Source organism: Agrilus planipennis, unplaced genomic scaffold, assembly GCF_000699045.2.
Source record: "Agrilus planipennis isolate EAB-ADULT unplaced genomic scaffold, Apla_2.0 scaffold283, whole genome shotgun sequence".
Taxonomy (NCBI): domain Eukaryota; kingdom Metazoa; phylum Arthropoda; class Insecta; order Coleoptera; family Buprestidae; genus Agrilus; species Agrilus planipennis.
Genome location: NW_020438960.1, coordinates 253,703 through 268,350, shown reverse-complemented (window position 1 = coordinate 268,350; position 14,648 = coordinate 253,703). Strand labels below are relative to the sequence as shown.

Below are 14,648 nucleotides of genomic sequence, written 5' to 3'. Positions count from 1 at the left end.
GAACCCAGCCGACTTCGATTCTGATCAAGAAGACCCAGAGCAATTACTGGATGAATGGCTGGGACAATTGGACAACTTAACAGAGGTATATTTTTGAAAATTCTGTTAATGTCTAAGTACCTTATCTATAAATAAATATATTTTACCATTTTTTAAAAATAATATTTAGATATTGATATTGGATGGCATTAGCTAGTTCTTCTCAGTGATTATTGCTGTTATCAACGTTTAAAAACTTTGTAATTTTCAAATTTAAAAGAAACTTGTGGAATGGTAAAATATTATGTACAATCTTAAACTACCTATCGTCAAACACATGTACCTAGGTATATTAAGGCGAACAGTTGTAATATAACAAACTTTGGAGGTATATTAATAAATTATTAAATATACCTATGCATTACATGTGACAAAGATTTCCAATTATACATCATGAGTGCTAGTATGTGTTGTATGTTTGTGTGTACGTATAATACATGTAATACGTAGTAAGTAAATAATTACTATTACATGTTCGTATACACAACGTTTAAGCATATAAGTACCTACTCTTCACACAACAACCACATGCGTGCGTAAGATAGTAGGCTGTTACTCTAATATTGGCGCCACTTCGGCTTTATGCAAAAGGAAAATGTGCACTTGGTTATTCATTTAACAAGTATAACGTTACACTGTATGGTTACTGTTAGTACGTAAATCCATTAATAAAAAGTTGTACCTATCTGTATATGCATACATATATGTATGTGTGAACATCATCGCACCTAATTATAATAGAACGGCAATAATACGCCATAACAGATAAGTTCGAAACTAATAATACGAAGAAACAGTTCAGATAAATAACATAAAATAAAATACTAGTTTCAGTAACTTTGCTGCTAAATGTTTCACTATAAATTCAGTGACGATAAGTTTTTTCGGGGAATGACATAGTTGTTTCCGATTAGGTGCAGAGTGAGAATTAAGCCCGATTCATACTATCGATCAAGGCACGGAAAATATCGTCCGAGAGAAATACCGTGGTGAATTGACTAGACTGTGACTTGACCGTTTCTTACAGAATCAATATGCCATGAGAAATGTATGTCACTACTGGGTATGATATTTTACGTGACTGTGATCGGACCGTGACTTGACCGATAGTATTTATTTCTATACGTCCAGGATGTGTGCATTTATAACAACATTTCTCCGGTTTATTGTGATTGGAAAGATGTTGAGGGTATTATTATTATTATACGTATTATACTTATTTTCAGTTTCCTGTTAGCTGCTTTACACAACGACGCAACCGATACAGTTACTGTTATTATAAATTAATACGAGGCGGACTTTCCGTTTTCAATTTAATCGTAATAAGATTTTTAATCGACAATGTATTGCGAAGTTTTATTTTGAAACCGGTCTTGGTTGCATTACAAAAAAATGCTGTAGAAAGTACCCAAACGTGTGTCCAAATAGAATTGCGCTCTTACCGAGTGCGAGCACTGAATAAGATTTATACAAAGAAATGTACTTACAGTACTAATGATTAATAATAATTTATCGTTATGTATCTCTACACGCAATGCGACAAAGTGAATGAAACTTGTAAAAAGTAAGATTTTTGGGTTTATGAAAATGAAAAATTCTTCTTTTCCTTTGCATAACAGAAAAAAGGAGAAAATATTGCTGACTATTGGTTTTATTAAATATTTCGTGTGACGTTTTCAACGTAGAAAGAATTGGCCTGGTCAGGCAGAGGCAAGTGATTTAGCAAAAAATCAATAAATTTGTATTATCTACAAATTAAACATACATATGTACATCTGAAAAAACAAAAATTGAGGTATAATCTAGTGTGTATCAATAAAAAAAAAAAAAAAACAATAATAATAATTGAAATAAAAGAGGCACTTTTAGTCAAAGGATCGTAATTCGTACATACGTACGTATATGAGTATGAGGACATAAATGAGCTGATTCGATAACATCCCGTAAAGTCAGTACTTATTCAATGATATAGCCAAAAGGTCAACGACGCTTTCTTACAGAGGAGGCGCTTAAACACAAAAATAGACTCTCGGTTACGATTCAGTGAACCGGTCGTGTACTCATGATGTAAAAGAATCTTCAGGAAAGTTGCATTTGTTTTTATTGTTAATTAAATTAATTAAACATTTTACCAAAAAATGAGAAAGATTCCCACTATTCGGTTTATTCAATTTGGTTATTTACTGCTAGCGAACTAGTCATAATTTTATCTATTTACATACATACATATTGTACAAACATGTATATTTTATCTTCAATAGTAAGCACTCGTGTCTGACGAAAACAAAATGTTTGACGCATATTTGTGAAAATCTTACATAGTAAATTCAACATCTCTAAATAAATAAATAAAAATAATAAAATTAGGTACCTGGAAAGTATTATGGTGGTAACGTACGCATTATGTATATGTATACTACGTACCTAAAAAGTGAATAGGTACTAGGTGCTGCAGGAAATAACGGTTATTTTCTGAACCTTTTTTGCAATAATTGAAACGGAAATCAGTTGAATTTGCATTTCCGAATAAGAACAGGAAGGACAAAATTAGTATTTTCAGAACGTAAGAGACTCATTCCTACACCGAACACGTCTCAGTCTCCACTTGTGTGATATGTATGTATGAATAGCTGAAGACGATTGTACGTATATAGCACTTATTTTTACATCTTTATACATATGCACATATACCGGTGAATGCAATAGGACTTATAAATATTTTGTTGTTGATAGTTTCACCATATTTATTTATCGATTCTTAAGATTTTTTCGTACCATGTAACTTGCAGTTTGCGTAACTTTTAAATTTGAAATTTAATCCTGACGACCTACTCAATATAGTTCCGGGTTTTCCCTTAATGCCGCCCTAGGCACCATAAAAATGCCGCTCTCATTACCCATATTCTACACAAAATATTATCAGAATACTTTCTGCCCAAATATTGAAAGAAGTAACAGCTTTATTTGTAAATGCACATTTTTTTATGAATTTTTATTAGCGCAAAGAAAGTCAAGCATCTAATTTTGCCTCCTACGGGAATTTTCCGCTCTGGGCACTAGCCCCTAGTGTAAATTCAGCGCTGATTCAACAACTCAATCTTTAAGGGGTGAAAATAAAATGTATTGCACGTATATATCTAGAACGTGTCCCTAATAACCGACTATTTCTGTCTGATTTGCAGCAAAATAATTATACATATGTACCTATACAGAGTGTGGGTACTCTGTAATTTTAAAAAGAAAGAGTATCAACGAAGAATGTATTGAACAACTCTAAAATTTATAGTTTCGGCTAATGGACCATTTTTAAAACATAGCACATACATACTTACATACGTACAATTTATGTGATAAATTCTTTGTTGAAATTTTTCGTTTTAAGAATATTTAATAGCATGTTTCATCAAAATTAAACCATAATATGCATACACATAACTATAATGTAATAATAATATAGTAGAATTGTAATATAATCGTAATAATAGCAGAAGTGGCAGTATCTACTGGGATAGACAGGATCATATTTCGAACGGATTCTCTGTTCTGATTGGGGTGTCGCCTTGTTTGTTTCATCAATAATCACTGCTTGCGATTAGCTACTCTAATATAAGTAGATAATCGTAGATGCTGTAAGATATTCAATAGTAGTATCTGGGGGGGGGGGGTTTGGTGGTTTTCAACAACACGTTTTCACACATTGATCCAGTGTTTGGCCTAAAGTAGAAATAATGTTTTTTTTTTCGTCAGGTAGTTGTTTTAATGAAAATGTACGTCTATTATATGCGCACGTGTATGTGCATGTGTATTGTCTAGGAAAAATTTAATAGAAACCGTAATAGACGAAAATGAAGCATTTCTAAAACTGAAAAGTCAGATCTGTCTTTGGATTGTGAAAAAAAAAACATTTAAATCACCATGATGTAGGTACAAAAAACACTTATAGTAACAACTAAATGGGAAATTCAAATTTGAATGTTTTATATACAAATAAATTTTTACATGCATTATTTACTTAATGTTTCTTTTGCGTTTTACTAGTATGTAATAATAAAGTATTGTTTTTAAAAGCAAAAGGGAAATTCCATGTAGAGCTGTAGGAGATAATGTTTAATTATGAATTATTATAAACAATGAGATGATATTTGAAACTAGATAAATACGATAATTTTGTTTTTGTTTATGGAGATATATATAACATTTTTTTTATTCCAGTAGGTTCTTTTATCTATCTATAAGTTTTATATATGCTGATAAGAAATACCTCGAATAACTAATTTAATTAAATATAAAACTAATTTTGAATGCAGATATGCATGTATGAAGGCTGATTATGTTTATTGTATATTAAGTAATGACAGTTACGTATGTAAAAAGTTACTTGTTGAATGTTTTAGGGATTAAACAATTTAAATACTTCAAATAATCTTAAACCATCCCATGCCGATATTTGTACTCCTAGAATTGACAGTTATCGATTTTCAATGGCCAACCTGGAAGATTCTCAAGACGTCGATCTCGACGCCATTCTTGGCGAATTATGCGCTCTCGAGAGTCAATATGAAAAGGAACTTGAACAAAGCATTGACAATAAAAATAAATTATCAGGTATGAGAAGGGAACGTATATATATCATACAGATGGTAAAATAACATTAATAAATTTCCTTTAAAGGCTCTCAGAAGCAGTTGCATCAATCAAGAACTCACCTTCGCTCACATTCGGAAGGCCCCAGAATTAAAATGGACTCTGGAGAAACTGATCTCATTCACAAGACTGATTCTTCCTTACGTACCGATTCGCCAGACAACGATTCTGCATTTAGCGACACCGTTTCCATGCTGTCTGGAGAATCTTCTGCCAGCAGTGGAGGTAGTGGTCCGAAACCAAGTACCTTACAGCTGCCTGCTCAGTGTACCCAGGTATATATACATAAATGTATTTCCGTTTTTAAAGTAATTATCCCAATTGCTAATTGTTGCGTTTCGATAGGACGAAGCGTCCAAGGTGAAGGCCGAAAAAATTCGAATGGCTATGGAGAAAATTAAGGAAGCCAACATTCAGAAATTGTTTGTTAAGGTCTTTACTGTCGATGGTTCGGCAAAATCGCTTTTGGTTGACGAAAAAATGACTTGTGCTTACATAACGAGACTTCTGGCGGACAAAAATCATGTCCACATGGATCCTAAATGGACCATTGTAGAACATCTTCCCGACCTTTACATGGGTTAAGTTTGTCTTACTTATTTTACTATTATCTCATAAAGAAAATTTTTAAATTTCAGAACGAGTATATGAAGATCACGAGCTGTTAGTTGAAAATTTGATGGTGTGGACCAGAGATTCGAAAAATAAAATATATTTCGCAGAAAGATCGGACAAAATAAAGCTTTTTATTAATCCGGAAAATTTTCTTCTGACCAACACAGATAAACAAGATGCCGTGGATTATGACGAACACTTGCGTAGTTTACTATTGGAAGATTTTTTCCGTTCCGGAAATCAAGGTATACCTCATATTGAGGGACCGCTTTACCTAAAGTCTGAGTCGAAAAAAGGTTGGAAAAAGTATCACTTCGTATTAAGGGCTTCCGGGCTTTATTATTTTCAAAAGGAGAAATCGAAGACAACGAAGGATTTAATGTGCTTAGCTACTTTCGATGTCAATCAGGTAAGTTTGAATAAACGTTCTTTAAGTGGTTTATTAATCGATCGTCGTTACCTTAGGTGTATTACGGTTTAGGGTGGAAAAAGAAATACAAAGCCCCCACTGATTATTGTTTTGCTATTAAACATCCACGACTACAAGAGCCAAAATCGTCAAAATATATTAAATATTTGTGTGCCGAAGATTTTTACTCGTTAGAAAAGTGGGTCGTCGGAATACGAGTAGCTAAACATGGCCGTCAACTTATGGACAACTATCGAATGCTCGTTGACGAATTAGCCCAAGAGGATCTTGATAAACTGGCCCATGCGCGAAGTTGTTCTGTGAGCTCGATATCTGTCCAATCGAGTGCTACAACCCCGACCCAAGGGTAGTTCAATTCATTCTACTCAACTTTTATCATCTAATTATCTGTAATAGTAGTTTTGAGTACTTAATATACCTTTTTATTAATAACAATTGTATGTATTTTTTATTATCGATTTGAGCTCTTACCGGTCAATTATCGTATTTCTCGGCAATATTCCATTATTTTTCGTTAATCGATTTTAGATACAGCAGTAGCGAAGGATATGTAACTCCGAGTGAAACTTATTCGGCAACAAGTGAGGCCAGTTCTGGCAGACACAGTAGAGCAAGTAGTTCGAGCTCGAGTGGTTGCATGTCTGACAGTGCCCCATCCAGTTGTGAAATTGCATTTGAGTCTGAATTTCCTATGGGTGAGTATTTATACGTATTACATACATATGTTTGTTTGTTTCTTTGTTTTCTTCTCCATTTTTATTGGAAAATAACATACTTTAAATATTCAGGTACCATTAAACGTAAACCGTCAATGAAACCGTCTTTGCCTTTGACAAATATAACGAGACAGTTAAAAGAAGTCGGCGAAACAAGAGAAGTGGAAAAGGATCAGTTACCCTCTTCCAGTCCTGTTTTATATACAAACACAGGTATGAAATTGTCACATACTTTTTTTAATTTTTAAGGTTTACAGACTTTTTTTGTAATTTAATGTAACATTCAGGTACGTTAACGAGAAGACAAAGTAGGAGAAAATCTAGTTCAACAGAAGATTCGTCTAATAGTGGCACTTTAAAGAGGCAACAATCCTTTAAATCCACCAGCTCCATGGAATCCATTCGAAGCAACAATTCCACACCCCTTTGCGGTACACCGATTCGTGATAAACCTTTATTTACCGAAGAGGAGTTTTTGAGTCCAAATTCGCTAATAAGCGGAGAAAAAGTTCAAACGTCCATGGTAAACATTAAAATTGTGTATTTAATTCCGAAATCGTATGTATTTTTTCCTTTGTATAGGTCGACTCTATCATATCGCTTCCATCTCCCCCTGAAGTGTGCGACAACTACTCTATGGTCGAAACGTCGTCGACATACCAGTTACCTCCGCCGCCTCCGGAAGTGTACAGTTCAAACTTGTCACTTGATAGTTTACCGCCACCTCCGAATCCGTTAGAACTGCCGCTCGTCCTCGAGGTAGTCGATTTGACCGGTAGTCAGTTATCCTTGATGTCGTTGCCGCCTCCACCGACCGAAAATTGTGATATGGGCAATTCGTTACGGAAAGTGCCCCCGTTAAGTTCAAGACTGACCCTTTCATACCAGTGCAATCAGACTGATACTATGTTGAAAACAAAGCCTAATGATCAACAGGATTCGCCTAAAGTAGTTTCAATGTCCGACAACAAATACGTTTCTAAAAATGAAGATAGCGAACAAAACGAAAAATTGTACGCTCAACTGCTGAAACAGAGTGGTGGAACTTTGCCACTGCAACTTGACAATAATTCGATTAATTTACGATCATCCTTGAGACAGAGTGCCGCGACTGCATTACCACCCTCGGTAAATAAACAAATCTCAACGAATAATATAATAACACGCCCCACACTTAACACGAACTCGCCAACTCCACAAAAGAAGGTGTGTTTTCAAGAGTTCTATACTCCCAAGAAGGCCAACAAAAGGGTCATCGGCTTCAGTATACCCTCGCAAGAGGCGCCATTGCTGCTACCTAAGAAGCCGCCGCCCCCGAAAAGATCCGAAACTACAAGATTATCAAGTCCAAAGAAATTGGTGGAACCTCCAACCGATTTCCTTAAAGATTTACAAAGGGTTATGAAGAAGAAGTGGCAAGTGGCACAAAAGTGCAAATTGGAGCCCACAACGACGCCTCATGAAGTGTTAGGATTTAGAGATCCTCCTCCTCAGTTCCTACCTGATTACAAGGAGTCGAGCGTTTCGAAATGGGTTAAAGAACACTACGGTGGTTATAATTTTTACGAGAACGTTTACAGAGATAGTTCGCAAAACGTGACAGAATACGCGACCAATAATACAATTAATCATAATGTTCGTAAAGAAGTTAAGATGTGTGATTCTATAATTAGGAATAAAAGACCGCCTCCACCACCACCCAAACGAAGCGAAACGACTCAATTAACTACACCGCGACTCCATTAATTAATTAGTGTCAAGTAAAAAATGATATTGTAGAAAAACTAATCAGTGCAATCAATGGATACGTACAATTAAATGTGACACCTTATTAATTGATAGAATCTGTTACTGTTTTATGAATTGAGAATGAATTATTTGTTTACGTAGAACTAAGTAAATTATTTTTCTTTTTAACATTAGTTTATCGATTTTCAAAACTAGATAGGTTCATAACGGGGTAAGTGAATGTGTTATTCTGTTACTTTTGCATTGATTGTACAACTTGTGATGTGACATTTCTTATGGTAATGCTTGGAGCATGTGTAACATTACGCCCAAAACTGTCCTTAAGTAGAGAAACTCGCAAAAGCTTACTACTACTGCCTTTTCAAATGGTTTTCCTGCATTTATTATTATACACGTACTTGCTGATATACATATAAAAAATGAATTGTGATGTTAGATATTTGTAATCCACGCAAAATAAAATTGTGCCATTTATAATACATATACATATATATATATATATATAGGTACATACATATATTAAATGTATCAATTTCTATACCTTTTACTACTTTTGTATATACGATACATACATACGTACGTACATGTTAATAAACATAGAATGTAAGTCGTCGATATTTATAATATTATGAAGAAACAGCGGTGCTTTTTTGTAAATTATTATTTCTTCTTCAAACTTATCGCTATTATTTTGAAAAACATTTTAAAAACCTGTAAATATTATTGTTTAATATCTAGTGACTAAAAGTTTTACTTTGACTGGTATTTTCTTACTGTTGCTATAAGTTATTTTATTTCCCAGTACCTCTATACATAGAGTTTACTCCATTTGATTATTTTATTATACAAGGTAATTCAGTTCAAATTAAAATCTTTAACGATAAACAAATATAATCTAATTAAATTAATGTGTATGTATATTTTTTAATTTCAAATATGATATTGTATAATTAATAATTTACTTCTGATATTAAGCTATTTTTTTATAGTGCGCCGTGTAGATAAAAAAAATTTAAGTAACGGTGCACACGGTCGTTGAAGTATGCGCAGTGTACGGTGCGTTCAGTTCAACTCGATGAAGTCGTTTAGATTTACACCGAAGAACCGGAAACATCCTATAAACATTTTTTGCTGCTTATTTCCACGTCTTGGAGGGGATTCTGCAAAAATTTTTAATAATTTTCCGATTATTTTAGGAGATTGTTCAGTGTCAATCAACGCCCGTTTCCGTTTGTACCCATAAATTGCTGTAACGACGCTCTGTCTGTTGTATGTATTTTACCGAACGTTACACGTCTAATTGTAAGCGCATAATTTGCATCCGTGTGCACCGGCCTCTATTGTATTTCTATTACGAACTTTAAAGTATCTCGGTAATAAATATTTTTTACGGAGACGTGTAAGTAAACACGTAATTTTTTAAAATAAATCATTCGAACAAATTTGCAGTAGATAACAGCATTGAATAATAATAAACATTTATTGTTAAAACCCTTCCAAGTAAGTTATTTTGTGTAAAAATTGTGTTCGCCCTAATTCTGAAGTCTTATTTTGTAGGTGCTGAATAATATACTTTTCTTAAATCGTTAATATTTTTAATTTCCGTTGACTATGTCCGCTATGTCCATACGTATCAAAGTAGTTGTTTAGTCCGAAATAGTGCTCATATATTTATACGGGTTAAAAAAATTATCAACAGTTTTAGTAAAAATAAATACGTATTAAGAACAGTATAGGGACCGTTACATTATGTACATTATATTTATTAGCTCTGGCAATATCTATTTCTCCGCTTTATTTTAGAGGACACTCAAAAATGCCCTTTGTTGTGAAGCTATATTGTGAAGTCTACACCAAAAGGCGAAATATAGATAAAAGTTGATGCCGTAGCTCGCAGTAATGAAAATAATTTTTAAAAATTTGAAACGAGTTAAACTGTATTAAGTATTATAAAATTGTAAAAATTCAAGATTCTGGGTTTGCGTCGCGTCAGATGTTATTTTTTTTCAAACCATCTGTCGAGAGCGGAAGAGCCTTGAAGATATTTCACGCGATCAAGATCGAAACGTTGGCAACAGGCAATTCTAACGCAGTGCAAACAAGAAATTTAAAAAATCTTTCGTTGTCCGAAGTGAATTCATTAAAATATTGATTAATTTTCTGAAACGGATTTCTTAACGTTTTACGTTTCATTTTTTATTTTATGCGTTTTTATTAGATATGTAGAGTAGTTCAGGAACACGGAAATAAAAAAAGGGGGTCTGTCGGTCGTCTAAAAGAAAATTAAATAGGGGGAATCAATTTAAGATGGGACCTTCACGGGGCAAGGGTTAAGTCGAGTACACCCATCTACCTGCTAAAGCATTTAAAAACTAGTGGTCCCTTGACCCGTGGTTACTGACCGGACCGGTACATATACGATTTAGGGTTGATGGAAAGATGGAAATGGATATACAAGTTTAATTACAATTTGAATACTTGTCGCTCCGCTGGTCTTGCGACAAAATTTGTATAACTGCACTTTTGAATAATGTATTATTTTTGACTTATACCTGCCCAATGGAAAATATGGATGTAAACGGGTCGGTTGGGTTAAATACCGTTACAGTTACCATTCTATTACACTGTATTTATGAGAATGTACATAAATATGTATGTCTAGTATACGTTCACAATACATACATACATACATGTAAGTTACCTATGAATGGAAAACAAAAAATTCTAAATGAAAGATTTAAGAAAGCTTCACAATAAGTCGTAAATAATGTTGGGGGGAGGTTGGGACTTTTAATTCGTTTTTTTAATGTCTCTTTTTAGATTGAAAATATAATGTGATTTATCAATCATACGTCGAAGAGTAACTATCTAATTGGTTATATTAATTCATCCTGTAATACTTAACGAAAATAATAGGTACAAGGCGTTCCAGCCTTATAGACCAAAGCCGCTAGTACGGTGACTGCGGATCTCAATACCTATCGAAGTAACTTCCGAGAGTACGTTATATGTAATTGAACCTAGGTACGTATTCGTTTTTCGTCCACTATCTGACACATTCGCAGGTTCCATTAACGACTTACCACAATTCTAGTTAGAAAGGTGGGCAAAAATTATGAAAAAAAAAAATCGTAACTTTGAAAAAGCAGAAAATCGGAGGGTTTTCTTCAAGTTTTGAATCGCCATACCGATCGCTGGGTATCCTGTATATGATACTTATGTCACAAATTTACATACACGTAAATGGGTATGTATATGTTTCCAAAGTCTCAAAAGAATATACAAACATAAATACCTAACAGTACCTACAATGGTTCGATTGAACAAAGAGCCGAGTTGCACCACGGCATCTTCTAAACAAAACGAATTAAAAATCCGAAACTCGTTAACATACCGAAGGAAATTTAAACTCGTCTGCCAAATTTGCAAATAACACAAAAAAGACACATCAACCTTGAGACGGAGCTAACTTCTTGAACCTGATACAACGTTCTTAGAAAAATAGAAATCGTTGGCTATTGGCACACATATTACCTATAACTGGAGTTGGCCCGTTCATAAAAAATTACCATATTACATTTTTTAATTTGTAATGTTCAAATCTTGGAACGTTCATTTTTTAATTACTTATTTAAAAGAATGGAATCTTCAGTATTCGTACATATGTGCAGATACTGTTCAGGTGTTACAAAGGTATTGTTCTTATAATACGATAGATAAATCGCCGTACAATCATTTACGTATGGTGTTAATGGTAATTAGCAATAATATATGTATTTACAAGAAGGTGATCATTTCTGTTGGAAATAGACGCATTTCGACCTTGGTTCTTTTTCTTCGGCGGATGCATAGCAGTGACCTTGGCCCGCGAATTTAATAAGTCTGCCCGCCGAATCCTTTTTTGTAAAGAAGTTGCCGTAGTTGATTGCTTTCTTTATTACTTTTTATTTTAATTTTACCTAAAATTTACGCTAATTACATTATCGTATATTTTAAAAAAATCTTTGACACCACTTGCATGTCACAATAATGCACTCTCTCTGTACGATTGTTCGACGGTTCCTCGTCTTTTTGTCCAGCTTATTCCTCTCTTTTGATTAGTCGTTGAAACTTCGAAGAAAGGATCGGATCGGAGCCAAGCTGTGATCTGTTCATCGCACATAATAATATTATGCGGTAACATGTATTTACAATTATCCCCCAGATAAAAAAATTATCATCTCATTGTATCAAAACATTGGTCCTTACGTATTTTTTACATATTGTCTAATCGCCATGAATAAAAAAAATATTAATCACCTGTTTACATTGTGAGCCGAACACGAACCCATTGAAAGAGTTGTGGCTAATTGCGGTACGTTCTTTTTGTTTTAAATGCAGTTTATTGTTTAAACATGTAAATTAATGGGGCTTAATAAAAAGAAGAGTCACATAGGGTAAAAGAGAATTAAGGAAAAGTGGTAATTGGTTTTGTAAGGCCGGCGTTACCTATATAGTGCTCGATATTCGGGCATTATCGTCGTGGTCTAGAATTGATTCTCCTTCTTTGGCGCGAACATCGATGGAGTCGTTTATCCGACGTTTCCCTAACAGCTGCGATTGGCGCGGTCATCCTCAGGGAGCGCGAACCTAGCCAGGTTTTCATTGAAGAAGGAGAATCGTTAATCCTGGACCTTTTGATGCAGTATATCATTATCGAGTAGATATCTTGAGTATCCAATATCGTAAACATTAGTAGGAACATATGGTACAACATTATAATCGTTCGGTGTAAAATGCATGTTCAGCATGTAATAATAAGGTATTATTTTATCCTGTTCCTATCATAAGAGAATAACGCATTCTATTTTTAAATAACAGAAAATACCAGTCCAGTTACATTTTAATGTTCGTTAAACGGATCTTCTACTAAGTTGAATTGAAATGTAATCTTTTGTAGAGTTAATACAACCTAGATCAAATCGGACATTTCCGATTGGGCTTAAAAAAAAGCCAGGTAAGGTAGTAGCTAGCTTCTGGTCAGCAGAGGATACAAGGGATTCTTGTAACAATATCGGGCATAAATTTAACTGTATTGTTATGTCCGGCTACCCGAATAAGTTCGTTGAAACAAATAAAAATTATAAGGTACCTACCTTTCCGAAACATGTATAAGTAAGTATAACCTAGAATGTACATACATAAGTTATGTGTATTCCTTATGTACCTGCATTCACTATGCACCTATTCCAGACCTGCATAAATCTGTTTCAGTTTCTTTTTCTGGGCTTTCAACGGGCTACCCGATAGGTAAGTAATTACAAAGGATGAAAATTAAATTATATTTACAAGTACATAAATACGCACTATAGTTACGCAATTATTCTGATTATAAATTAATGTAATCGAAGGCTATTTGAAGTTGGATTAGTAAACGTTGGCGATATTATTTGTGAGAAGAAATTCTCGAGTAGAAATTTAATAAAAACAGCAGTCGGTTGTGATGTATCGCACATTTATATTTTTTTTAATCATCATCAAAAGCATATAACCAAAAATAAAATATGTACGTCAGTGGTAAGTAAGGTAAGTAAATATGCAACGATTAACCAATAAATCTTGAGCAGTTAAGGGGTTGGGCTGCGTTGTGTTGTCTACGTGATGTACCCCTTGCATTCTACTACACGTCTTTCAAAATCTTTTGTTAAGGAAATGCGTTGTCCTGTACGAACTCTTCTTCTCTATTGGAATCGAATTTAACAAATAGAAAACGAAAAAAGATATCAGGCAAGTCCCCTTCAAAGAAATAAATTCGGGAAGGTTCAGGTAGCGAACGGATGAATACGTACATACGTATAAGTATATCGTCTAACGATGAGTAATTCTAACAAGTCCTTCTTCACGTCGGGACTGTTCGTACGGATGTACTAACGTCTATAATAATACATATAGGTATAATATCATTCTATACCAAAAGTAAGAATTGAAGTATATCTATACACATTACTGGGGAAATTCGCACCGCTGCCTGATACTACACCCCCATTTGCTGACGTAAATCTGCCAAGTTATCAAATGAAAGGAGCGTGTGTCTGTATGGTGAGAAAACTCAAAAACAACAAGAAAGTTGATCGATGTTTCGAGTATTACACGTTATATTCGTGATTAGGTGCTATACACAAAATGTACATATTTGTTATAATTTGCCGTATACAAAGGACAGTACTATTCGCCAATCTTAAACAAATCTATGTAAATAATTTTACAAAGGCATTCCGCCTTTTAATTTTCGCTTTTCTCGGTGTTTCAAATTAACGACTACTGTTGATAACAGAACGATGTAATGTATAGGATGTGACAATGCACCACCACCGCGTTCGAAGTGGTGGCGTATAAATTAAACTTTAGCTCCGTTTGGTCATGGGGTGGACACAGCAAGATAAGGGCGCATATATATCAGCAGATAGCAGGGGAAC

General features: G+C 34.2%; 1 protein-coding gene across 3 annotated transcripts; it reads left to right on the top strand.

The window, feature by feature from the left end:
- Positions 1-9,615, top strand: LOC108742203 (ras-associated and pleckstrin homology domains-containing protein 1). 3 transcript variants are annotated; one of them, XM_025975124.1, is made up of 10 exons: positions 1-85; positions 4,499-4,644; positions 4,711-4,958; positions 5,029-5,263; positions 5,322-5,707; positions 5,764-6,074; positions 6,257-6,423; positions 6,517-6,657; positions 6,732-6,967; positions 7,027-9,615. In XM_025975124.1, exons 2-10 carry the CDS (start codon positions 4,521-4,523, stop codon positions 8,188-8,190), a joined length of 3,012 nt encoding a protein of 1,003 aa, XP_025830909.1. In that variant the 5' UTR covers positions 1-85; positions 4,499-4,520; the 3' UTR covers positions 8,191-9,615. The 3 variants fall into 3 exon arrangements, with proteins under 3 accessions (XP_025830909.1, XP_025830908.1, XP_025830910.1); XM_025975123.1 differs by having other exon boundaries at positions 4,711-4,974; XM_025975125.1 differs by having other exon boundaries at positions 7-85; positions 4,434-4,644.
- The last annotated feature ends 5,033 nt before the right edge of the window (positions 9,616-14,648 follow it).